The 27,458-nt window shown below is 47.8% G+C and overlaps 2 protein-coding genes across 2 annotated transcripts in view; one reads left to right on the top strand and one right to left on the bottom strand.

The window, feature by feature from the left end:
- LOC311145308 (uncharacterized protein) overlaps positions 1–25,255 on the top strand; it is a gene marked incomplete at both ends in the record, with an annotated part of 36,279 nt that extends 11,024 nt beyond the window's left edge. The window contains 13 exons of the mRNA XM_084181542.1: positions 735–805; positions 898–1,029; positions 1,209–1,343; positions 4,262–4,301; positions 13,222–13,287; positions 13,427–13,595; positions 14,659–14,765; positions 15,281–15,352; positions 15,499–15,573; positions 15,721–15,831; positions 20,452–20,559; positions 24,007–25,071; positions 25,160–25,255. Coding sequence (XP_084037668.1) covers positions 735–805; positions 898–1,029; positions 1,209–1,343; positions 4,262–4,301; positions 13,222–13,287; positions 13,427–13,595; positions 14,659–14,765; positions 15,281–15,352; positions 15,499–15,573; positions 15,721–15,831; positions 20,452–20,559; positions 24,007–25,071; positions 25,160–25,255 — 2,247 coding nt within the window. The remainder of the gene's footprint in view (positions 1–734; positions 806–897; positions 1,030–1,208; positions 1,344–4,261; positions 4,302–13,221; positions 13,288–13,426; positions 13,596–14,658; positions 14,766–15,280; positions 15,353–15,498; positions 15,574–15,720; positions 15,832–20,451; positions 20,560–24,006; positions 25,072–25,159) is intronic.
- Positions 18,062–19,140, bottom strand: LOC311145691 (ribulose-phosphate 3-epimerase-like). Its single transcript, XM_084181951.1, has one exon. The coding sequence runs from the start codon at positions 19,127–19,129 to the stop codon at positions 18,443–18,445; it is 687 nt and encodes a 228-aa protein (XP_084038077.1). The 5' UTR covers positions 19,130–19,140; the 3' UTR covers positions 18,062–18,442.
- Positions 25,256–27,458: the final 2,203 nt, after the last annotated feature.

Raw genomic sequence — 27,458 nt, forward strand, 5'->3', positions numbered from 1 at the left:
CCTAGGGCTTGACTTCCTAGGGCTTGACTTTAATGACCCATGGGGCGGCGCACAATTGGCCCAGCGTTGTCCAGGGAGGGGGGAGGGAATGGCCGGCAGGGATGTAGCTCAGTTGGTAGAGCACGGCGTTTGCAACGCCAGGGTTGAGGGTTCGATTCCAGTATGAAAAATAATAATAATAATGCACTCACTAACTGTAAGTCGCTCTGGATAAGAGCGTCTGCTAAATGACGTAAATGTAAATGTTAATAGGGCTTGACTTCATAGGGCTTGACTTCATAGGGCTGGACTTCATAGACTCTGGACACAATAGAAAGGTCAGGGACAGTTTAGGGGACAGAGTGGCTATATACAGTTTAGGTATTCAATGAAGTGGAGCACTCAATCGGTCTATGTAGATGAGTTATGTAGATACGTTATTGGCCAGCATGATGATGTGTGTTGCCATGGACACAGCCCTCTGACTGACAAGCAATAATAATAATAGGTCATAACCGCTTATTGTGAAATGTCTGTGGATGTTCTGTTCTGAAATTAATACAATTGGTATTTACTTTGTTTTGGTAAATTATATCAAATGGCGTAGTTGATATCAATGTTTCATCACATGGTTTAATTTGGCATTCACTGATCAGAGGAAGTGATATTTCTTTCTTGTATTTGATTCTGACCGGCAAATCTATCTAAAACTACAGTGCTGTATTCTTTTGTAATGTTGTGTCTTTCTTTCCTAGGCAAGATTACTTCACAGACCAAATGTGTCAGCAAAATGGAGAAAGTATATTCTTCTACCCTGTATCATACAGTAAATGTCCCAATTAACACACTCTCCCATTCATCATCTCAAATACTACACACATATAGAAACACACAACTTATTTGTGTGTTCCTTTACAGTGTTTTCCGCAACGAAGATCTTCGCTGCTCGCCATTCCATTTCATAATTCCCAGGACCTGGCAGCACGACCTGGATCAGATCCTCGGTCTAGTCACAGAGAAGGCCAGTTTACGCACTGGAGCCGTGCGCAGGTCAGATACATACACATACACATACACAGACTCACACATGCATATAGACATACACACACACCCTCACACAGCATGTTTGACCTATATAATGGCAGCCTAACGCCCCCTCAGTGCCCTCAGGTACACAGATGACAGTCTCTCTGACCCCATTAGTGACCCCTGACCCTGTGACCTCTCAGGTTGTGCACTCTAGATGGTGTAACTGTGTCCAGTGCAGACGAACTGGTGAGTGGCCAGTACTACGTGGCTGTGGGAGCGGAGAGGTTCAAGAAGCTTCCCTACGTGCAGCTGTTGGTTCCTAAAGCCTCTGAGAGGTATGGATGGAACTATCATAGTACAGAGATTGTTAGATAATCTGAAAATAGAACAAACAGCTTATAGGCAGACAAGACAAAAAGGCTTTTGTGAACTAACAATCGCACTTGACTTCTCCCTCCTCTCGGATTATGGATGAACTATGCCCCTTTAAGCCTCCCCAAGAGGCTAGAAGCTCTTGATTAAGTCACCACTCTTATTAAAAAGGGATCCAAAAGGATTCTCCTATGGGGATAGCTGAATAACCCTTTTAGGTTCTAGATAGCACCTTTTTTTCTAAGAGTGTAGGTGTTGAACTAAGGTTGCTATTGTAATTTAACAAGAAGATCTACTTTTTTATTACCATTTTTAATTAGCTTTTTATTTTTTATTTTTTTAATCCTCACAAGCTGTTAAACATTTAATAACATTTGTATGGCCTTAGGTAGTGATTGACTTTTTCAACCAATGGATGGCTTATTATAACTGGCCAATTGATTGGTTGATGAATTTATATACTGTACTTGATTGGCTGTTACTATTTTGGGGGTGGTTGTTATGCTGATAGCTGTGGAGCAGAGACACAGTGTCTGCATGCACATTGACTTCCAACATGTTGAGCACTCTGGACAGTAGTTTGGAATGATGGAAAACAGATGTGGGGCCTCCCGGGTTCTGCCCTGCACAGTTCTAACAGGCCTTGCATCAGGAGAGGAGGCAGCTATCTACGCGCCCCCAGCGTGGAAAATATTCTTGCTGTTATGAAATTGTGTTTTGCATGTTTTGTGGTGGTGAAGCCATTTGAATGTAATCAGCTAGGAATGGGGATGACTTATTTTTGTTTCTCTGAGTGTGTGTGTGTGTGTGTGTGTGTGTGTGTGTGTGTGTGTGTGTGTGTGTGTCTGTGTGTGTGTGTGCATGTGTCTAATCAAATCAAATGTTATTGGTCACATACAGTGGGGGAAAAAAGTATTTAGTCAGCCACCAATTGTGCAAGTTCTCCCACTTAAAAAGATAAGAGAGGCCTGTAATTTTCATCATAGGTACACGTCAACTATGACAGACAAAATGAGAAAAAAAAATCCAGAAAATCACATTGTAGGATTTTTAATGAATTTATTTGCAAATTATGGTGGAAAATAAGTATTTGGTCAATAACAAAAGTTTCTCAGTACTTTGTTATATACCCTTTATTGGCAATGACACAGGTCAAACGTTTTCTGTAAGTCTTCACAAGGTTTTCACACACTGTTGCTGGTATTTTGGCCCATTCCTCCATGCAGATCTCCTCTAGAGCAGTGATGTTTTGGGGCTGTCGCTGGGCAACACAGACTTTCAACTCCCTCCAAAGATTTTCTATGGGGTTGAGATCTGGAGACTGGCTAGGCCACTCCAGGACCTTGAAATGCTTCTTACGAAGCCACTCCTTTGTTGCCCGGGCGGTGTGTTTGGGATCATTGTCATGCTGAAAGACCCAGCCACGTTTCATCTTCAATGCCCTTGCTGATGGAAGGAGGTTTTCACTCAAAATCTCACGATACATGGCCCCATTCATTCTTTCCTTTACACGGATCAGTCGTCCTGGTCCCTTTGCAGAAAAACAGCCCCAAAGCATGATGTTTCCACCCCCATGCTTCACAGTAGGTATGGTGTTCTTTGGATGCAACTCAGCATTCTTTGTCCTCCAAACACGACGAGTTGAGTTTTTACCAAAAAGTTATATTTTGGTTTCATCTGACCATATGACATTCTCCCAATCCTCTTCTGGATCATCCAAATGCACTCTAGCAAACTTCAGATGGGCCTGGACATGTACTGGCTTAAGCAGGGGGACACGTCTGGCACTGCAGGATTTGAGTCCCTGGCGGCGTAGTGTGTTACTGATGGTAGGCTTTGTTACTTTGGTCCCAGCTCTCTGCAGGTCATTCACTAGGTCCCCCTGTGTGGTTCTGGGATTTTTGCTCACCGTTCTTGTGATCATTTTGACCCCACGGGGTGAGATCTTGCGTGGAGCCCCAGATCGAGGGAGATTATCAGTGGTCTTGTATGTCTTCCATTTCCTAATAATTGCTCCCACAGTTGATTTCTTCAAACCAAGCTGCTTACCTATTGCAGATTCAGTCTTCCCAGCCTGGTGCAGGTCTACAATTTTGTTTCTGGTGTCCTTTGACAGCTCTTTGGTCTTGGCCATAGTGGTTTGGAGTGTGACTGTTTGAGGTTGTGGACAGGTGTATTTTATACTGATAACAAGTTCAAACAGGTGCCATTAATACAGGTAACGAGTGGAGGACAGAAGAGCCTCTTAAAGAAGAAGTTACAGGTCTGTGAGAGCCACAAATCTTGCTTGTTCGTAGGTGACCAAATACTTATTTTCCACCATAATTTGCAAATAAATTCATAAAAAATCCTACAATGTGATTTTCTGAAAAAAAAATTCTCAATTTGTCTGTCATAGTTGACGTGTACCTATGATGAATATTACAGGCCTCTCTCATCTTTTTAAGTGGGAGAACTTGCACAATTGGTGGCTGACTAAATACTTTTTTTCCCCACTGTACATCAACACATTTTACCTCTGGATTACTGAAGTGGGTGTATTCTATTCTAAAGAGATATTGGTCTCAATGGGACTCCCTGTTCAAATAAGGGTAAAATAAATATATGATAATATGATATAAAATAATCTGATATAATATAATAAATATAATATAATATAATATAATAAATATAATATGATATAATATAATAAATATAATGTTATAATATGATATAGTATAATATAATATGATGTATGATATATTATAATATAATTAATATAATATAATATGATATAATGTATTATAATATAATATGATATGATATAATATGATATAATTACTAAATATGATATAATATAATATGGAATTCTATATCATATGAGTTTCACATTATTTTCCAGAAATTACCCTGGAAATAGAAGGCTGTCAAGGAGATATAAGGTAAGCTACTGTCTGTCTATTACCTACTGTATGTCTAATACTTCATAGTCTAATATATTGTATATTTATTCTGGTCTGTAGGACAGTTGAGCTTGGTTATAAAGGTACACCCAGTAAAGCAATAAAAACAAGTAAGCATCCCAGAAGAAAAGTGCTCAAAATAGCCCACGTTAACATATGTGGCTTAAGAAACAAGGTTAATGAAATCAATAAGTTGCTAGTAACAGATAACATTCATATTCTGACTATCTCTGAAACTCACTTAGATAATACATTTGATGATACAGTGGTAGCAATACAAGGTTCTAACATTTACAGAAAAGATAGAAATGCCAATGGTGGAGGTGTTGATGTATACATAAGGCTGGCCTTGGGCTGTGCAGTTAACTTCTCACCTAATCACCTACTAATAGTCACAATTTGGCACCCACATAATAGGGCAAGCAAAGAGTGCAAGTCCCCACTGGGCACACTGTTTTAATCAATGTTGTTTCCACGTCATTTCAATAAAATTACATTGAACCAATGTGGAATAGACATCTGTGCCTAGTGGGTCTGGTATGGAATGGCGTTTTATTTCACACTTGAAGCAAACAAAGAGAAAGCTAAAATAGTTAATTTATTGACTTGTCATTTTGATATAGTCCTGAATTAGCCAGTCAGCAAAGAGTTAAAGTGACAGTACAAAAGTAGTTTGATTTAGACTTAACATGAGTTCACAGACATCATAGCCTCAGAGTAGGTGTTGTCACCGTCCCCTTTAGCTCAGTTTGTAGAGCATGGCGCTTGCAACGCCAGTGTTGTGGGTTCGTTTCCCACGGGGGGCCAGTATGAAAATGTATGCACTCACTAACTTTAAGTCGCTCTGGATAAGAGCGTCTGCTAAATGACTAAAATGTAAAAGAAATGTTAACTAGGCACTAATTATTTGGTCCCGTGTAGCTGAGTTGGTAGAGCATGGCGTTTGCAATGCCAGGGTTGTGGGTTCGATTCCCACTGGGGGCCAGTATGAAAATGTATGTACTCACTAACTGTAAGTCGCTCTGGATAAGAGCGTCTGCTAAATGACTAAAATGTAAATGCAAAAATATATACAGTGGGGAGAACAAGTATTTGATACACTGCCGATTTTGCAGGTTTTCCTACTTACAAAGCATGTAGAGGTCTGTAATTTTTTATCATAGGTACACTTCAACCGTGAGAGACGGAATCTAAAACAAAAATCCAGAAAATCATATTGTATGATTTTTAAGTAATTAATTTGCATTTTATTGCATGACATAAGTATTTGATCACCTTCCAACTAGTAAGAATTCCAGCTCTCACAGACCTGTTGGTTTTTCTTTAAGAAGCCCTCCTGTTCTCCACTCATTACCTGTATTAACTGCACCTGTTTGAACTCGTTACCTGTATAAAAGACACCTGTTCACACACTCAATCAAACAGACTCCAACCTCTCCACAATGGCCAAGACCAGAGAGCTGTGTAAAATTGTAGACCTGCACAAGGCTGGGATGGGCTACAGGACAATAGGCAAGCAGCTTGGTGAGAAGGCAACAACTGTTGGCGCAATTATTAGAAAATGGAAGAAGTTCAAGATGACGGTCAATCACACTCGGTCTGGGGCTCCATGCAAGATCTCACCTCGTGGGGCATCAATGATCATGAGGAAGGTGAGGGATCAGCCCAGAACTACACGGCAGGACCTGGTCAATGACCTGAAGAGAGCTGGGACCACAGTCTCAAAGAAAACCATTAGTAACACACTACACCGTTATGGATTAAAATCCTGCAGCGCACGCAAGGTCCCCCTGCTCAAGCCAGCGCATGTCCAGGCCCATCTGAAGTTTGCCAATGACCATCTGGATGATCCAGAGGAGGAATGGGAGAAGGTCATGTGGTCTGATGAGACAAAAATATAGCTTTTTGGTCTAAACTCCACTTGCCGTGTTTGGAGGAAGAAGAAGGATGAGTACAACCCCAAGAACACCATCCCAACTGTGAAGTATGGAGGTGGAAACATCATTCTTTGGGGATGCTTTTCTGCAACGGGGACAGGACGACTGCACCGTATTGAGGGGAGGATGGATGGGGCCATGTATCGCGAGATCTTGGCCAACAACCTCCTTCCCTCAGTAAGAGCATTGAAGATGGGTCGTGGCTGGGTCTTCCAGCATGACAACGACCCGAAACACACAGCCAGGGCAACTAAGGAGTGGCTCCGTAAGAAGCATCTCAAGGTCCTGGAGTGGCCTAGCCAGTCTCCAGACCTGAACCCAATAGAAAATCTTTGGAGGGAGCTGAAAGTCCGTATTGCCCAGCGACAGCCCCGAAACCTGAAGGATCTGGAGAAGGTCTGTATGGAGGAGTGGGCCAAAATCCCTGCTGCAGTGTGTGCAAACCTGGTCAAGACCTACAGGAAACATATGATCTCTGTAATTGCAAACAAAGGTTTCTGTACCAAATATTAAGTTCTGCTTTTCTGATGTATCAAATACTTATGGCATGCAATAAAATGCAAATGAATTACTTAAAAATCATACAATGTGATTTTCTGGATTTTTGTTTTAGATTCCGTCTCTCACAGTTGAAGTGTACCTATGACAAAAATTACAGACCTCTACATGCTTTGTAAGTAGGAAAACCTGCAAAATCGGCAGTGTATCAAATACTTGTTCTCCCCACTGTATATTCAGAACCACATTCCTGTAAAGATTAGAGAGGATCTCATGTTAAATACCGTTATAATATGGCTGCAGGTTCATCTGCCTCACCTAAAGCCCATTCTGGTGGGAAGCTGCTATAGACCACCAAGTGCTAACAGTCGGTATCTGGATAACATGTGTGTAATGCTTGATAATGTATCTGATGTCAATAGAGGTATACTTTCTTGGTGATTTAAATATTGACTGGCTTTCATCAGGCTGCCCACTCATGAGAAAGCTTCAAACTGTAACTAGTGCCTGCAACCTGGTTCAGGTTACCAATCAACCTACCAGGGTAGTTACAAACAGTACAGGAATGAAATCATCAAAATGTATTGATCATATCTTTACTAGTGCTGCAGAGATTTGTTTGAAAGCAGTATCCAAATCCATCGGATGTAGTGATCACAATATAGTAGTCATATCTAGGAAAACCAAAGTTCCAAAGGCTGGACCTAATATAGTGTATAAGAGGCATACAATAAGTTTTGCAGTGATTCCTATGTTGTTGATGTAAATAATATATGTTGGTCCGTGGTGTGTAATGAGGAGCAAATAGACACTGCACTTGACACATTTTATGAAATTGCTTATTTCAGTTACTAATAAGCATGCACCCACTAAGAAAATGACAGTAAAAACGGTTAAATTGATGAGGAATTGAACAATTGTATGGTTGAGAGGGATGAAGCAATAGGAATGGCAAATAAGTCTGGCTGCTGTCACACCCGGGCTCTGGGACTCTATATGTTGAGCCAGGGTGGGGTCATTCTATGTGGTGTATTTCTATGTTGGGAGTTCTGGTTTGTTTATTTCTATGTTGGCTAGAGTGACTCCCAATCAGAGGCAACGAGTGTCAGCTGTGGCTGGTTGTCTCTGATTGGGAGCCATATTTATACTGTCTGTTTTCTCTTTGTTATTGTGGGATCTTGTTCTAGTTAGGTTTGTGTTTGACCGTTGGCTGTCACGTTATCGTGTTTGTTGTTTTTGTCGTTATTCACTTAATAAACAAGTATGTTCGCTACTAACGCTGCGCATTGGTCTACTCCATACGACGATCGTGACAGAAGATCCCACCATACCAGGACCAAGCAGTGTGTCCAGGAGCAGGCAGCCTGGACGTGGGAGCAGATTTTGGACGGGCAGGGGTCCTGGACCTGGGAGGAAATCCTGGCCGGGATGGATCGCCAGCCATGGAGTGAGACGGTAGAGGCGCGACGGAGAGAGGAGCAACGGCGTCAACAGTGTCGTCGTCGGACGGACGAGAGGCAACCCCAAAACATTTTTAGGGGGGGGCACAGGGCATGGACGACGGGGCTGACGGAGGCAGAAAAGGGGCGTATTCAGAAGGCCACCAGGTTACGGGGGCCACTGGTCAAAGAAGGGAAAGAAGGTTTAGAGGCACGGCGAGAGGTACTGGGGTGTGTTACCAGTCCGGTCCGGCCCGTTCCAGATCCCGGGGTAGAGCCAGTGGTGTGTGTCCCCAGTATGGTCCGGCCTGTTACGGCCCCTCGCACCAAGTGTACGGTGCGCGTCGCCAGCCCGGCCCGGCCTGTTCCTGCCCCTCGCACCAAGCCTACGGTGTGCGTCGCCAGCCCGGTCCGGCCTGTTCCTGCCCCTCGCACCAAGCCTACGGTGTGCGTCGCCAGCCCGGTCCGGCCTGTTCCTGCCCCTCGCACCAAGCCTACGGTGTGCGTCGCCAGCCCGGTCCGGCCTGTTCCTGCCCCTCGCACCAAGCCTACGGTGTGCGTCGCCAGCCCGGTCCGGCCTGTTCCTGCCACTCGCACCAAGCCTACGGTGCGCGTCGCCAGCCCGGCCCGGCCTGTTCCTGCCACTCGCACCAAGTCTACGGTGCGCGTCGCCAGCCCGGCCCGGCCTGTTCCTGCCACTCGCACCAAGCCTACGGTGCGTGTCGCCAGCCCGGCTCGGCCTGTTTCTGCCACTCGCACCAAGTCTACGGTGCGCGTCGCCAGCCCGGCCCGGCCTGTTCCTGCCACTCGCACCAAAGCTACGGTGCGCGTCGCCAGCCCGGCCCGGCCTGTTCCTGCTCCTCGCACCAAACCTACGATGTGCGTCGCCAGCCCGGCCCGGCCTGTTCCTGCCACTCGCACCAAAGCTACGGTGCGCGTCGCCAGCCCGGCCCGGCCTGTTCCTGCCACTCGCACCAAGCCAGGGGTGCGAGTCGTCAGCCTGGTCCAGACCGTTCCTGCTACTCGCACCAAGCCAGGGGTGCGAGTCGTCAGCCTGGTAAAGCCCGTTGCTGCTCCACGCACCAAGCCAGGGGTGCGAGTCGTCAGCCCGGTAAAGCCCGTTCCGGCTCCACCCACCAAGCCAGGGGTGCGAGTCGTCAGCCCGGTAAAGCCCGTTCCGGCTCCACGCACCAAGCCAGGGGTGCAAGTCGTCAGCCCGGTAAGGCCCGTTCCGGCTCCACGCACCAAGCCAGGGGTGCGCATCGTCAGCCCGGTCCGGCCCGTTGCTGCTCCACGCACCAAGCCAGGGGTGCGAGTCGTCAGTCCGGTGAGGCCCGTTCCGGCTCCACGCACCAAGCCAGGGGTGCGAGTCGTCAGTCCGGTCCGGCCCGTTGCTGCTCCACGCACCAAGCCAGGGGTGCGAGTCGTCAGCCTGGTAAGGCCCGTTCCTGCTCTACGCACCAAGCCAGGGGTGCGTATCGTCAGCCCGGTCCGGTCCGTTCCTGCTCCACGCATCAAGCCAGGGGTGCGTATCGTCAGCCCGGTCCGGCCCGTTCCTGCCACTCGCACCAAGCCAGGGGTGCGAGTCGTCAGCCTGGTCCAGACCGTTCCTGCTACTCGCACCCAGCCAGGGGTGCGAGTCGTCAGCCTGGTCCAGCCCGTTCCTGCTACTCGCACCAAGCCAGGGGTGCGAGTCATCAGCCTGGTAAAGCCTGTTGCTGCTCCACGCACCAAGCCAGGGGTGCGAGTCGTCAGCCTGGTAAAGCCCGTTCCGGCTCCACGCACCAAGCCAGGGGTGCGAGTCGTCAGCCCGGTAAAGCCCGTTCCGGCTCCACGCACCAAGCCAGGGGTGCGCATCGTCAGCCCGGTCCGGCCTGTTGCTGCTCCACGCACCAAGCCAGGGGTGCGTATCGTCAGCCCGGTCCGGCCCGTTGCTGCTCCACGCACCAAGCCAGGGGTGCGCATCGTCAGTCCGGTCCGGCCCGTTGCTGCTCCACGCACCAAGCCAGGGGTGCGAGTCGTCATCCTGGTAAGGCCCGTTCCTGCTCTACGCACCAAGCCAGGGGTGCGTATCGTCAGCCCGGTCCGGTCCGTTCCTGCTCCACGCATCAAGCCAGGGGTGCGTATCGTCAGCCCGGTCCGTCCCGTTGCTGCTCCACGCACCAAGCCAGGGGTGCGCATCGTCAGCCCGGTCCGGTCCGTTCCTGCTCCACGCACCAAGCCGGGGATGCGCGTCGTCAGTCCGGCACAACCCGTGCCTGTGTCACCGGTGCCTGATCAGGGACCGGTCAGCTGCTCCACAACGGAGCTGAAGCTACCCGCTCCTATGAGGTCCAGTTCAGCTCCAGCCGGCGGGGCCAGACCGGACCAGGGGCGCTATGGGGGGGATCATTGGAGGGTGGTGGGCAAGCCCGGAGCCAGAACCGCCGCCGAGGAGGAATGCCCACCCAGCCCTCCCCTGTTTTGTTCAAGTTGAGGCGCGGTCGCAGTCCGCGCCTTTAGGGGGGGGTACTGTCACACCCGGGCTCTGGGACTCTATATGTTGAGCCAGGGTGGGGTCATTCTATGTGGTGTATTTCTATGTTGGGAGTTCTGGTTTGTTTATTTCTATGTTGGCTAGAGTGACTCCCAATCAGAGGCAACGAGTGTCAGCTGTGGCTGGTTGTCTCTGATTGGGAGCCATATTTAAACTGTCTGTTTTCTCTTTGTTATTGTGGGATCTTGTTCTAGTTAGGTTTGTGTTTGACCGTTGGCTGTCACGTTATCGTGTTTGTTGTTTTTGTCGTTATTCACTTAATAAACAAGTATGTTCGCTACTAACGCTGCGCATTGGTCTACTCCATACGACGATCGTGACAGCTGCACAACCGATTGGCAAATGTATTGCAAATTGAGAAATCATGTGACTAAACTGAATAAAAAGAAGAAGAAATTACACTATGAAACAAAGATAAATGACATAAAGAATGATAGTAAAAAGCTTTGGAGCACCTTGAATGACATTTTGGAGGAAAAAACTAACTCAGCTCCATCATTCATTGAATCAGATGGCTCATTCATCACAAAACCAACTGATATTGCCAACTACTTTAATGATTTTTTAAATTGGCATGATTAGCAAACTTAGGCATGACACTACACATCCAGTTATAACTGACCAAATTATGAAAGACAAGCGTTGTAATTTAGAATTCCGTAAAGTGAGTGTGGAAGAGGTGAACAAACGATTGTTGTCTATCAACAATGACAAGCCACCGGGGTCTGACAACTGGGATGGTATATTACTGAGGATAATAGTGGACGATATTGCCACTTCAATTTAAGCCTACTAGAAAGTGTGTGCCCTCAGGCCTGGAGGGAAGCAAAAGTCATTCCGCTACCTAAGAATAGTAAAGCTCCCTTTACTGGCTCAAACAGCCGACCAATCAGCCTGTTACCAACCCTTAGTAAAGTTTTGGAAAAAATTGTGTTTGACCAGATACAATGCTATTTCACAGTAAACAAATTGACAACAAACTTTCAGCACAAGCACAGCACTTACACAAATGACTGATGATTGGCTTAGAGAAATTGATGATAAAAAGATTGTGGGGGCTGTTTTGTTAGACTTCAGTGCAGCTTTTGACATTATTGATCATAGTCTGCTGCTGGAAAAACGTATGTGTTATGGCTTTACACCCACTGCTATAATGTGGATAAAGAGGTACCTGTCTAACAGAACACAGAGGGTATTCTTTAATGGAAGCCTCTCCAACATAATCCAGGTAGAATCAGGAATTCCCCAGGGCAGCTGTCTAGACCCATTACTTTTTTCAATCTTTACTAATGACATGCCACTGGCTTTGAGTAAAGCCAGAGTGTCTATGTATGCGGATGACTCAACACTGTACATGTCAGTTACTACAGCGACTGAAATGACTGCAACACTTAAAGAGTTGCAGTTAGTTTCAGAGTGGGTGGCAAGGAATAAGTTAGTCCTAAATAAAGCACTGCTCAACCTTCTTAACAGCATTATCAACAAGGCAGCTCCTACAGGCACTAGTTTTGTCACACCTTGACTAATGTTCAGTCGTGTGGTCAAGTGCCACAAAAAAGGAGAGATCTATCATGGCTCAAAGGGGAGGAGAGATTGACTTCATCACTACTTGTATTTGTGAGAGGTATTGACATGTTGAATGCACCGAGCTGTCTGTTTGAACTACTGGCACACAGCTCGGACACCCATGCATACCCCACAAGACATGCCACCAGAGGTCTCTTCATAGTCCCCAAGTCCAGAACAGACTATGGGAGGTGCACAGTACTACATAGAGCCATGACTACACAGAACTCTATTCCACATAAAGTAACTGATGCAAGCAGTAAAATTAGATTTAAAAAAAAGAAAAGATAAAAATATACCTTATGGAACAGCGGGGACTGTGAAGCAACACAAACATAGGCCCAGACACATGCATACACACACATGATAACATACGCACTATACACTATGTCTCCCGAGTGGCGCAGCAGTCTAAGGCATTGCATCGCAGTGCTAGCTGTGCCACTAGAGATCCTGGTTCGAATCCAGGCTCTGTCGTAGCCAGCCGCGACCAGGAGACCCATGGGGCGGCGCACAATTGGCCCAGGGTAGGGGAGGGAATGGCCGGCAGGGATGTAGCTCAGTTGGTAGAGCATGGCGTTTGCAACGGCAGGGTTGTGGGTTCGATTCCCACGGGGGGCCAGTATGAAAAAATAAATTTAAAAAATAATAATGTATGCACTCACTAACTGTAAGTCGCTCTGGATAAGAGCGTCTGCTAAACGACTAAAATGTAAATGTAAATACACACACATACACATGGATTTTGTGTTGTAGGTATTTGGTAGTGGTGGAGTAGGGGCCTGAGGTCACACAGTGTGTTGTGAAATCTGTGAATGTATTGTAATGTTTTTAAAATTGTATGAACTGCCTAAATTTTGCTGGACCCCATGGGGATCCATAATAAATACAAAATACACCCTGTCTCCCTTTGTCTTGCTCAGGGGAGGAAGGCAGCCAGTGGCCCTGAGGACAGCTACAGTGACTCTGCTCTCCTGGACTTTCCAGAGGTACTGTCAGAAAACTGTAGCGAAAATGTAGCGGAAAATAATGTTTCTTATTGGACAAGTCCAAGTAGCCCAGCCCGGTTTCAGTCTGTTTTCTTCCATTTGGTGGATAATAAACACAACCCTGGTGTTGTTGTCCCAGTCAGATGGGCGAAGGGTGAAGTCCACTGGGGACAAGGTGGGGGAGATGGCTCTCCCATCCATCCAGAGGAGACCAGTGAAGGAGGAGAGCTCTATCTTCTACGCCAGATCAGTGAAGGTCCGAGCGAGGAACAGAGCCCATCCCCGGCCTCCACCAAAGAGTGGACCAGGTAGGAGCACACACACACTCCAATTACGTTGGGGCCAGTGTCAGTCTTGCTGTTCTCACCAAGGACCTGATTTGCATAGGAATTAGATACCAGAAGGGGAGCCATAAGAAAGCAGCTTGTGGGTCTGGTGTTGCCCTGGCATATGGTCTGGTGTTGCCCTGGCATATGGTCTGGTGTTGCCCTGGCATATGGTCTGGTGTTGCCATGGCATATGGTCTGGTGTTGCCCTGGCATATGGTCTGGTGTTGCCCTGGCATATGGTCTGGTGTTGCCCTGGCATATGGTCTGGTGTTGCCCTGGCATATGGTCTGGTGTTGCCCTGGCATATGGTCTGGTGTTGCCCTGGCATATGGTCTGGTGTTGCCCTGGCATATGGTCTGTTGTTGCCCTGGCATATGGTCTGGTGTTGCCCTGGCATATGGTCTGGTGTTGCCATGGCATATGGTCTGGTGTTGCCCTGGCATATGGTCTGGTGTTGCCATGGCATATGGTCTGGTGTTGCCATGGCATATGGTCTGGTGTTGCCCTGGCATATGGTCTGGTGTTGCCCTGGCATATGGTCTGGTGTTGCCCTGGCATATGGTCTGGTGTTGCCCTGGCATATGGTCTGGTGTTGCCCTGGCATATGGTCTGGTGTTGCCCTGGCATATGGTCTGGTGTTGCCCTGGCATATGGTCTGGTGTTGCCATGGCATATGGTCTGGTGTTGCCCTGGCATATGGTCTGGTGTTGCCATGGCATATGGTCTGGTGTTGCCCTGGCATATGGTCTGGTGTTGCCCTGGCATATGGTCTGGTGTTGCCCTGGCATATGGTCTGGTGTTGCCCTGGCATATGGTCTGGTGTTGCCCTGGCATATGGTCTGGTGTTGCCCTGGCATATGGTCTGGTGTTGCCCTGGCATATGGTCTGGTGTTGCCCTGGCATATGGTCTGGTGTTGCCCTGGCATATGGTCTGGTGTTGCCCTGGCATAGTGTGAAATATTGCATTCATGATTGTGTCTATGCACATTTACAATGATTGATCATTCATGTTCATGTTGGTGTGTGTGTGTTTGAGTTGCAGCCCAGGCCAGTGTGTTCAAAGCTGTACGGAGGAGGAGAGAGGAGGTGCAGGGGGCTGAGGAGGTGCTGGAGGACAAGAACACAGCAGTAGATCTCCCCGTTGACCAGGTAGGCCTATACCTTTTATTGTCCTCTTACCCAAAGCTCTCCGTTCCATGACAGTGACCACGCCCTCCACTCTGAGATCCAGCTCCTACCCTCAGGTTCCAGATACAACTCCCCGGACTAAAAAGCAACCGATACGAGCACTCCTTTGTACCCACCACCATAAACATGTTAAACACAGGGCCCTGGCAGGGAAAGGGAATCAAATGGTCCTGATTTGGACATGCACTCTATTGCCTGAAGTTGCATATAATTATGTTTCTGTGTACTTTGTGGGGTGTTGTTGTTTTTAAACTCTTTTGTATGTGCTCTAAGTTTTTTCATCGTGTTAACCCTGCCTATAACCAAATGTCCTTCTGGGTTACAATCAAGTTTAAACTGTTCGTTCTTCCCTTAGCAGTGCAATGGGACCATTTACCATTTCTCTCCTTGAAATAATGTGTATGAGGGTTATATGTAATGTGTTTAGGTGTGGTTTATAGTTAAGCAAACTGTAGTATTGTGTCTTTATCTTTTAGAGCGTGGCAGAGACAGTGGAGGACGAGGACCTCATTGGGAGAAATCCTCCTCATTCAAACAGCCGAGATCAGGTGGGTTTCTGTCTGGGATAGCCTCATTCCTTGAGTAGCATGAGGTTTTGTAGAAGTCACAGTTTTATACACGTTTATTCACGCCGGTTTTATGATTGGTTGTTGTTAGTGTGAAAGGTTTGACACTTTGTATTTTTCTTCTCTAGACTTTGACCAAGGCTACAGAGGGTAAAATGTTCAGTGAAAAATATCCCCTTCCTCACCCAGAACACCCAGACAAGGTTTGTCTGGTCGAGGATCATCACTCATGATTTGCCAAATCATTCTCAAAATGTTTACCCTACCGAGATATGCTGTGACATTTACATTTTTACATTTGAGTCTGCTGTTAGATGATAGAACCACTCAAACAATTGTGATTCACAAAGGTGGAATCATCGACTGAGAAAGACAGGAACTCACCTGCAAATACCAGCTCTACAATCTGCAAAGAGGATGACGTCAATGGGAGCCCTATGCCTGATACAGAAGCGCCGCAGGTACAGAAAGCTTTCATTCATTAAAGTACAGTGCAATTAAGAAAATAGCACATACCTTTCACAACTTTAGGGCTCATCTTGCCTGTCTGTCTGTAGGTAGAGACTGAGGAAAAGGCATATGTGTGTGTGTGTGTGTGTGTGTGTGTGTGTGTGTGTGTGTGTGTGTGTGTGTGTGTGTGTGTGAGAGAGAGATATATTCATGAGCCAGATAACACAGGCGACAGTGATCGTGTGTGTGTGTGTGTGTGTGTATACATACAGTATACACTGAATGTACAAAGCATTAAGAACATCGTCCTAATATTGAGTTGTACCCTCCCCCCTTTTGCCCTCAGAACAGCCTCAAAGGTGTCGAAAGCGTTCCACAGGGATGCTGGCCCATGTTGACTCCAGTGCTCCCCACAGTTGTGTAAAATTGGCTGGATGTCCTTTGGGTGGTGGACCATTCTTGATACAAACGGGAAACTGTTGAGCGTGAAAAAGCCCGGCAGCGTTGCAGTTCTTGACACAAACCGGTGCACCTAACTAGGGCTGTGGCGGTCACGAAATTTCATCAGCCGGTGATTGTCATGCAAATAACTGTCGGTATCACGGTAATTGACCGTTAATTAACATAAACACATTCAGCATCTCCTGGCTTCCACACATAGCCTACAAGCCACTGATGCACACCTTTGGAACATCTACATTTAAAAAAGTCTAATAAATCTATGTAATATAGCCTACACCTTCACAATTAATCCATGATTTATTTTAGACAGGTCTAAAGAAACATGATATGAAGAAAATGTAGTCTATTTCAGAAGAACAGAATTTCATACTCTGAGTTGTCCTTATGTTAGGTCCTGATCTGGCTATGCCAAATGGCTGTGGGATACACTAGTTCATTTAGCAGACAAGATTTGCTTAGAATTCCGTGGCATTATTTTATATTATAGTATGAAGAATACAAATGAACAAAGCTGAATAAAATAGAAAGGATATTTTCTCCAAACGATTTGACTGAGTGCGCACATGCGGCCATTCCGTGTTGAGCGGTTAACAAAGAAATAGGTACTCCTATATGCTTCATTTAGAGTTATTAATGTAACTTTAGTTGTTCTACAAACGTTGGGCTATATGTTTCGATTTTCAATTACATTTGAGAAGCATTTGATAATGCCTCGAATTTCCCGGCGGCATCCCCTTTGTGTGGCCGTAATGCACCCTAAAAAACATCCATGCCTTTTGCGGCCCTTCTCCCTGAGTGCTGCATGATCCGAAGCACCTGTCACTCACATGGCTCTCCATCTCCAACCACTAGCATCCCCCAAAAACATTTATGCAATGAGGCTGACGCAACAGATCAGAACGTTTAGCTTTAAAATGTTGATAAACAATTAGGCTATTTCTTCACATTATAAGCGCAGCAATGCTCACATGGCAGTAGGCTATAAGTGTGAATGTTCCATTAGCGGGAAAACACCATCATCAAAAGTGATTGCAAATGCGATTTTTGCATGTAATGCTTTTATTATAAAGGTGCGTTTTTATGGTGAAAATTATTTTCCCAAAACTTGAAACTCATGCGCTGCTTATGTATGCCAGTTAGGCTCTACACCCCTTGTAAAGCGGATTCATGTGCTTAATTTTAAGAAGTTATTTGGCCACTTTAGTTGTGATACAAACCTTATCAAAACATATAGGCCTATGGGCTAGGCTACATGAGGTGTGCGACTATGATTAGAAAAAGGCATTGTTTCTTGCCTTATGCTGGGCATCATTCACAAGTGATAATATATAATTCACAAGTGATAGGCTAATGTTGTCACCCATCAGACTATTCTTGATTTAATCTTGTCTTTACATATACTGTGAAATTAATTTTGATTTAGAATGGACCATTATCATGCACCTGTCTTGAAACGGGCTGGGGAAAAAATACATGTCATCTCTGCACTTAAATAGCGAATGGAGGACGCTTTTCCCGTGGTTCATTTTCATGAGGAAAAGGCGCAGTGGTCTAAGGCACTGCATCGCAGTGCTAACTGTGCCACTAGAGATCCTGGTTCGAATCCAGGCTCTGTCGCAGCCGGCCGCGACCGGGAGACTCATGGGCGGCGCACAATTGGCCCAGCGTCGTCCAGGGTAGGGGAGGGAATGGCCGGCAGGGATGTAGCTCAGTTGATAGAGCATGGCGTTTGCAACGCCAGGGTTGTGGGTTCGATTCCCATGGGGGGGGTTACTTAAAATTGTTTTCAACATAACAGTATTCCAAATATATTCAGGAATGTTTAGAATTATTGTTTGAAGTCAACATAACCACTGTTCCACTCACAGGCCTAAGCTGGTAGGTGGGTAAACTGTTTGGGGTTGAGTAGTAATCTTGGCTGAGTGTGGAGCTTTGAGGTGACTGGGGTTGGTTCTGATGTTCTGGGGTATTCAGGGGCAGGGGCGCAGCCTCACTGGATCAACCTGTGACATCGGCACACCCCTTCTTCACCCATCCTACCTCTCCCTGACCACCAGAGAAACATCCTTTGACTGTCCTTCTTTAGGGTGTAGTAGCATGTTGCTATGGCGGTCTGGTGGGAGGCATTACTGTAGTGATCTCCAGGCAGGGGTTGGCGTGTCAGCGGTCCAGCGAGCGTTTCTGGATGGCCTCCGAGACGGCGGTGCGCAGCATTGCGATGACAGAGCGAGGGTCGTCACTGCTTACCACAGCACTGCCCGACACAATCATGTTAGCGCCTGCCTCAGCACACTTATGGATGGTAGAAGGACCCACTCCTCCGTCCACCTCAATGTCCAGAGAGGGAAACTGACTCCTCAGCCAGCTCACCTTGGGCATCATGTCCTCCATGAACTTCTGGCCTCCGAAGCCAGGCTCCACAGTCATGACCAAAGCCATGTTGATCTGTCCAGCCCACGGGGCCAACTCCTCTACTGTAGTCCCAGGCTTTATGGCCAGGCCCACCTTCATGCCGCTCTCTCTGATCTCCTTGATGAGGTTTCCAGAATTGGTGGTGGCCTCTAGGTGGAATGTGTACTGATTGGCTCCTGCTGCTGCCATGGGTTTCACCCACTGCTCTGGCCTTGATACCATCATGTGCATGTCAAAGAAAGGGCCCGGCCCCACACAGTTCCTCAGGCACTCCACCATGGGATGACCGAACGTGATGTTGGGTACAAAATGACCGTCCATAACGTCGAGGTGCAAGAAGTCAGCCCCGCACTCCATCATTCGGACACATTCAGTGCCCAGGCAGGCCAGGTCACTGCTGAGGATGGACGGGCCTATCTTTGCGCTGTAAGACATGTTGGTGCTATCTGCTCTGCTCTCATCAGACTCATCAGACTCTCATCAGACAGATTTGCATTGATGTCAGAGTGATTAGAGGGACAATAGAGTGCTGAGTACAAGGCAGTTAGTAAGTTTGGTAGGCTACTAATGACCATCAGCAGAATCAGAGCTTGGAGAAGCTTAATTACCGTGACTAAACGGTCACGTGGAATTTGACTGCCTTCATGACTCGTGACAGCCGGTGTGGCGGAAATATGGTCACCGCAACAGGCCTGTGCCAGGCACCTACTACCATACCCCGTTCAAAGGCACTTAAAAATGTTGTCTTGCCCATTCTGTCTCCTCCCCTTCATCTACACTTATTGAAGTGGATCAATAAGGGATCATAGCTTTCACCTGGATTCACCTGGTCAGTCTAAAGCCTTGTTCACACTGCAGGCCTTAATGCTCAAATAAGTTTTGTTTTTCAAATCCGTTTTGAACTACTGACTGTCTAAACAGCAAGTTACAAGTAACCAAATCGGATTTGCGTGTTCAGACAGCAGTCATTTGCTGACAAGCCTATGCTAGTTGTCATAGTAATGGCGTGTGTGTGCAGTGGTGTAGGCTGATTGGTGGTGGTGCTTGTGCTTCCTATCACTCAGAAGTTATGTAGCATGCTAAGGTGACAACAATGCCTGCCATGGATGTTTCCCAGTTGCTTTGAATGTTCAAAATCATAGTGTAAGAACACTTTTAATGCCTCAAAGGATAACATGATCCAACTTTCAAAACAAATCCTTTCTGGCTAGCCACAGCAGTCAACTAGCTAGCTAGCTGTTTAGCTTTATAGCACATTCACTAATTTGTTTGTAAACAATTAACAAGCTAGTTAGCTACCACATGTTCTTGTCAAACTGTCAGAGTAGCCAGCAAGCAACAAGATATGCCAAATAACAGTTTAAAAACCACTTGAGGGCAAATAAATCAGATTTGAGCATTCAGACAAAAGTCACATGGCCAGGAATCAGATTTGTATCTGACGTCAAACCACCTACGAAGGTGGTTTTGAAATTTGGCTTGAAATATCAGATTCCATGGGCTTTTTGGCTGTTCAGACTGCAGGAAAATAAACAGATTTGAATCGGAGATGCAAATAAATAGGATTAGAAACTGCCAATGATATGCAAATGTCATGGAAAGAGTAGGTGTTCATAATGTTTTGTACACTCAGTGAATGTGTTCTTGTGCGATATACTCATTCAATGATATATTAATTCACTATCACACTGAAGATGTTTGCTACATTAATAAGGTTAAATGTTTTTCATGGTTTACATGTTCTTCCTCTGACAAAGGTAAACACATCCCTGGAGCATGAGATGCACTCTACCGCAGATCCATCTGTCCACAAAAAACAAGGCGCTGCCTTAGAGAGTTGTGTGTCTGCTACTGAGACACCAGAGGTACACACACACACACACACACACACACACACACACACACACACACACACACACACACACATTGCTATTCAGTACAGTGCATGAATACACAAATACAGAGACGAACACACTCAATGTCTCGAAATTAATTCTGTCTGTACACTCACTCCTATTCAAGGAGCCGAAGACGAAGAATATCCTTAAAATAAAATATCTTATGGCCCTGTCTGATTGGTTTATTCTAGCAAGGGAGTCCTCATACCCCCCACCGACACCGTAATGGAGCAGTCCGGTCCCCCCACCAACACCGTAATGGAGCAGTCCGGTCTCCCCACCAGACACCATAATGGAGCAGTCCGGTCCCCCCACCAGACACCGTAATGGAGCAGTCCTCATACCCCCCACCGACACCGTAATGGAGCAGTCCGGTCCCCCCACCAGACACCGTAATGGAGCAGTCCGGTCCCCCCACCAGACACCGTAATGGAGCAGTCCGGTCTCCCCACCAGACACCGTAATGGAGCAGTCCGGTCCCCCCACAAGACACCGTAATGAAGCAGTCCGGTCCCCCCACCAGACACCGTAATGGAGCAGTCCGGTACGCCCACCAGACACCGTAATGGAGCAGTCCGGTCCCCCCACCAGACACCATAATGGAGCAGTCCGGTCCCCCCACCAGACACCGTAATGGACACACACACACACACACACACACACACACACACACACACACACACACACACACACACACACACACATTGCTATTCAGTACAGTGCATGAATACACAAATACAGAGACGAACACACTCAATGTCTCGAAATTAATTCTGTCTGTACACTCACTCCTATTCAAGGAGCCGAAGACGAAGAATATCCTTAAAATAAAATATCTTATGGCCCTGTCTGATTGGTTTATTCTAGCAAGGGAGTCCTCATACCCCCCACCGACACCGTAATGGAGCAGTCCGGTCCCCCCACCAACACCGTAATGGAGCAGTCCGGTCTCCCCACCAGACACCATAATGGAGCAGTCCGGTCCCCCCACCAGACACCGTAATGGAGCAGTCCTCATACCCCCCACCGACACCGTAATGGAGCAGTCCGGTCCCCCCACCAGACACCGTAATGGAGCAGTCCGGTCCCCCCACCAGACACCGTAATGGAGCAGTCCGGTCTCCCCACCAGACACCGTAATGGAGCAGTCCGGTCCCCCCACAAGACACCGTAATGAAGCAGTCCGGTCCCCCCACCAGACACCGTAATGGAGCAGTCCGGTACGCCCACCAGACACCGTAATGGAGCAGTCCGGTCCCCCCACCAGACACCATAATGGAGCAGTCCGGTCCCCCCACCAGACACCGTAATGGACACACACACACACACACACACACACACACACACACACACACACACACACACACACACACACACACACACACACACACACACACACATTGCTATTCAGTACAGTGCATGAATACACAAATACAGAGACGAACACACTCAATGTCTCAAAATTAATTCTGTCTGTACACTCACTCCTATTCAAGGAGCCGAAGACGAAGAATATCCTTAAAATAAAATATCTTATGGCCCTGTCTGATTGGTTTATTCTAGCAAGGGAGTCCTCATACCCCCCACCGACACCGTAATGGAGCAGTCCGGTCCCCCCACCGACACCGTAATGGAGCAGTCTGGTCCCCCCACCAGACACCGTAATGGAGCAGTCCTCATACCCTCCACCGACACCGTAATGGAGCAGTCCGGTCCCCCCACCGACACCGTAATGGAGCAGTCCGGTCTCCCCACCAGACACCATAATGGAGCAGTCCGGTCCCCCCACCAGACACCGTAATGGAGCAGTCCTCATACCCCCCACCGACACCGTAATGGAGCAGTCCGGTCCCCCCACCAGACACCGTAATGGAGCAGTCCGGTCCCCCCACCAGACACCGTAATGGAGCAGTCCGGTCTCCCCACCAGACACCGTAATGGAGCAGTCCGGTCCCCCCACCAGACACCGTAATGAAGCAGTCCGGTCCCCCCACCAGACACCGTAATGGAGCAGTCCGGTACTCCCACCAGACACCGTAATGGAGCAGTCCGGTCCCCCCACCAGACACCATAATGGAGCAGTCCGGTCCCCCCACCAGACACCGTAATGAAGCAGTCCGGTCCCCCCACCAGACACCGTAATGGAGCAGTCCGGTCCCCCCACCAGACACCGTAATGGAGCAGTCCGGTCCCCCCACCAGACACCGTAATGGCCTGTGGCTGATGAGGAGAGTGGAGGAGAGTAACAAGATCATTGTTTCTATAATCTACCATCTATTGTTTTCATTAGTAAACTGAGAATCCAAAATGTGAATGTATTCTTTATAATATTGACATATTTTGCAGGAAATACTGTGGTACAGTAATCAGGTAATCTATGTAATGTTTCATTAAAAATAATATTAATGATGCACAATGCTTTTACTTTGATGGAAAGCGGCAAACATATTGTAAACAGGAAAAAGTATTTTTGAGACAATAATAGAACAGGTAGGACATAGGGTTCTGTATTATATAGTAATACATTGTATATGTGTTATTTCATAGTTTTCATGTCTTCACTATTATTCTACAATGTAGAAAATAGTCAAAATAAAGAAAAACCCTGGAATGAGTAGGTGTGTCCAAACTTTTGACTGGTACTGTACATTAAAACATTACATTGATTAAAACAAGTGAACTCTAGTTGGTCCATTTTCAAAACCAACACATTGACTGTGATCTTCTGCAGGCCTATAGCCTAGTGTTTCTATGGGCATTCACACAGCATGGCATCAGAATGACAATAATAGCTGGCTTGGCTTTAACTAGATGGGCAATAAATCTGGACCATGGCTGGAATGAACCCTACATGAACTCAGTCTCACAATAGTTGTCAGGGTTGGAGTGTAGTGGGATGTGGAATCACACGCAGGACACAGAGATATAAATCCAAAGCTCTTTAGTGAAGTCCGTAGTGCACGCCAAAACCGGCAACAGGCCACAGGCGAAAACAAACGCACACTAGACAGTCAAAGTAAGTATGCACAACGTGCAGGACTCTCTATTACAACCCGAAAATAAGAGAGAACAAAATACAGAGGACCAAAACCACACGACAGCAGAACAATTACACACAACCCCTGACCTAACACAAGGGAACTAAATAGGGTGCCTAATGAAACTAAACAACGAACAGGTGTGACAAACAGACAAAACCAATCAAACAAGAAACATAGAACGGTGGCAGCTAGTACTCCGGAGACGACGACCGCCGAAGCCTGCCCGAACAAGGAGAAGGGGCCGCCCCGGCCGAAACCGTGACAGTAGTTATAAGGTGTGGGATTAGCCACAGCACTGTGCATGCTGAGTTCCCGCTAAGTTAATTTACATACTAATTTACACAATGTCCAATCACTACTGCCTGGCTGCCAGAGGTCAGGGTTGTGCCAGAGGTCAGGGGTTGTGCCAGAGGTCAGGGTTGTGCCAGAGATCAGGGTTGTGGCAGAGGTCAGGGTTGTGCCAGAGGTCAGGGTTGTGCCAGAGGTCAGGGTTGTGGCAGAGGTCAGGGTTGTGCCAGAGGTCAGGGTTGTGGCAGAGGTCAGGGTTGTGGCAGATTTCAGGGTTGTGGCAGAGGTCAGGGTTGTGGCAGAGGTCAGGGTTGTGGCAGAGGTCAGGGTTGTGGCAGATTTCAGGGTTGTGGCAGAGGTCAGGGTTGTGGCAGAGGTCAGGGTTGTGCCAGAGGTCAGGGTTGTGGCAGAGGTCAGGGTTGTGGCAGATTTCAGGGTTGTGGCAGAGGTCAGGGTTGTGGCAGAGGTCAGGGTTGTGCCAGAGGTCAGGGTTGTGGCAGATTTCAGGGTTGTGGCAGAGGTCAGGGTTGTGGCAGAGGTCAGGGTTGTGGCAGAGGTCAGGGTTGTGGCAGAGGTCAGGGTTGTGGCAGATTTCAGGGTTGTGGCAGATTTCAGGGTTGTGGCAGAGGTCAGGGTTGTGGCAGAGGTCAGGGTTGTGGCAGAGGTCAGGGTTGTGCCAGAGGTCAGGGTTGTGGCAGATTTCAGGGTTGTGGCAGAGGTCAGGGTTGTGGCAGAGGTCAGGGTTGTGGCAGAGGTCAGGGTTGTGGCAGAGGTCAGGGTTGTGGCAGATTTCAGGGTTGTGGCAGAGGTCAGGGTTGTGGCAGAGGTCAGGGTTGTGGCAGATTTCAGGGTTGTGGCAGAGGTCAGGGTTGTGGCAGAGGTCAGGGTTGTGCCAGAGGTCAGGGTTGTGGCAGATTTCAGGGTTGTGGCAGAGGTCAGGGTTGTGGCAGAGGTCAGGGTTGTGGCAGAGGTCAGGGTTGTGGCAGAGGTCAGGGTTGTGGCAGATTTCAGGGTTGTGGCAGATTTCAGGGTTGTGGCAGAGGTCAGGGTTGTGGCAGAGGTCAGGGTTGTGGCAGAGGTCAGGGTTGTGCCAGAGGTCAGGGTTGTGGCAGATTTCAGGGTTGTGGCAGAGGTCAGGGTTGTGGCAGAGGTCAGGGTTGTGGCAGAGGTCAGGGTTGTGGCAGAGGTCAGGGTTGTGGCAGATTTCAGGGTTGTGGCAGATTTCAGGGTTGTGGCAGAGGTCAGGGTTGTGGCAGAGGTCAGGGTTGTGGCAGAGGTCAGGGTTGCGTCAGAGGTCAGGGTTGCGGCAGAGGTCAGGGTTGCGGCAGAGGTAAGGGTTGCGCCAGAGGTCAGGGTTGTGCCAGATTTCAGGGTTGTGGCAGATTTCAGGGTTGTGGCAGAGGTCAGGGTTGTGGCAGAGGTCAGGGTTGCGTCAGAGGTCAGGGTTGCGGCAGAGGTCAGGGTTGTGGCAGAGGTAAGGGTTGTGGCAGAGGTCAGGGTTGTGGCAGAGGTCAGGGTTGTGCCAGAGGTCAGGGTTGTGGCAGAGGTAAGGGTTGTGCCAGAGGTCAGGGTTGTGGCAGAGGTCAGGGTTGTGCCAGAGGTCAGGGTTGTGGCAGAGGTCAGGGTTGTGCCAGAGGTCAGGGTTGTGGCAGAGGTCAGGGTTGTGGCAGAGGTCAGGGTTGTGGCAGAGGTAAGGGTTGTGGCAGAGGTCAGGGTTGTGCCAGAGGTCAGGGTTGTGGCAGAGGTAAGGGTTGTGCCAGAGGTCAGGGTTGTGCCAGAGGTCAGGGTTGTGCCAGAGGTCAGGGTTGTGGCAGAGGTCAGGGTTGTGCCAGAGGTCAGGGTTGTGGCAGAGGTCAGGGTTGTGCCAGAGGTCAGAGTTGTGCCAGAGGTCAAGGTTGTGCCAGAGGTCAGGGTTGTGCCAGAGGTCAGGGTTGTGGCAGAGGTCAGGGTTGTGCCAGAGGTCAGGGTTGTGGCAGAGGTCAGGGTTGTGCCAGAGGTCAGGGTTGTGGCAGAGGTCAGGGTTGTGGCAGAGGTCAGGGTTGTGCCAGAGGTCAGGGTTGTGCCAGAGGTCAGGGTTGTGTCCACAGTAGGAATAAAACCTTTTGAAACGGGGAGGTAGCCTACTACCTGAACAGTCTGACAAGAAGTGCTCGTTTTCATTCTCCGTTACAAAATGTTGTGAAACGCTTTGGACCCTATGGACAACCTAAACACTACTGTAGTTGAAGAAGTATGTTATGTAGTATGAAGCCACTTCTATTGATGACATAACTAAGCCTATGGAAAGGTAGGAGATGAAACCTGTTAAAATGTGTCCAGTCCTTTTTTTGTGTGCAAGACACATAGAGATAGATACAATAGAGTACTGTGCTGGTACATATACTGTTTCTAGTTCTCTGGTGAGACCTGTGTGCCCTTCTGCTGTCCAGTGATGAGGCTCACAATGCAGAGTGATGCCCACTATGGTGAGGACTATTCCTCCAACAGCTCCTGCATCAACAAACACACACACACACACACACACACACGGCATGACCAAAACAACCAAAGGCCGGCACTGTATGCCCATACCAAATGACCAATAATTCTCAATGCAATGTGTGCTAAGGCTAACCAAACTGCCTAGAGAGCGATGGCAATGTTGTACACAATGTGTGCCATTATGTTTGGAAAGTGGTGACATTATAACAACTTTTCCCTCCTAAACTCCCCGAGCAGCTTCCCAGTGAGCAGGGTGAAGAGGGAGGTGAGGGAGTTGGCCACGAGCACAACCAGAGACAGATCTGTATGAGGGGAGGAGGAAGAGGAGGAGGAGGAGGAGGAGGAGGAGGAGGAGGAAGAGGAAGAGGAAGAGGAAGGGGAAGGGGAAGGGGAAGAGGAGGAGGAGGAGGAGGAGGAGGAGGAGGAAGAGGAAGAGGAAGAGGAAGAGGAAAGGGAAGGGGATGAGGAAGAGGAAGATGAAGAGGAGGAGGAGGAAGAAAAGGGGGAGGAAGAGGAGAGATGAACACTGTACTGTCACAGCAGAGCTAGAACACGCTCCTAGGTGAAGTTTCCCCTAGGTACAGATCTAGGATCAGCTTCCCTCCCCCAATCCTAACCTTAACCATTAGTGGGGAAAATGCAATACTGACCCAAGATCGGCATCTAGGGGCAACTTCACCCTACACCCCAGAACACAGGGTAACTGGCATCAATATAGCCGTCAATCATGAGATTTTGAGATAAAAGAAACCTAGAGGATGTGTAAAACAGTCAAACTGTAGTTCAATTAGTCGTATTAGTTAGATGTAGCTCACCTGTGGTGGCAAAAGTGAAGTAGTACACAAAGGACCCACTCTGATTCAGTAGGAATGGAATCAGGTACTGCAAATGTGAAGGGACATGTTGTTATAGGCTGCATCTGCCACAATGATCAGGACAAGCATGGAAATTCACAAACAGTGCATTTGGAAAGTATTCATACCCCATCCCTTTTTCCACATTTTGTTACGTTACAGCCTTATTCTAAAATGGATACCAAAAAAAGATTAATCCAAA

Source organism: Coregonus lavaretus (assembly GCF_964263955.1).
Source record: "Coregonus lavaretus genome assembly, chromosome: 18".
NCBI lineage: Eukaryota > Metazoa > Chordata > Actinopteri > Salmoniformes > Salmonidae > Coregonus > Coregonus lavaretus.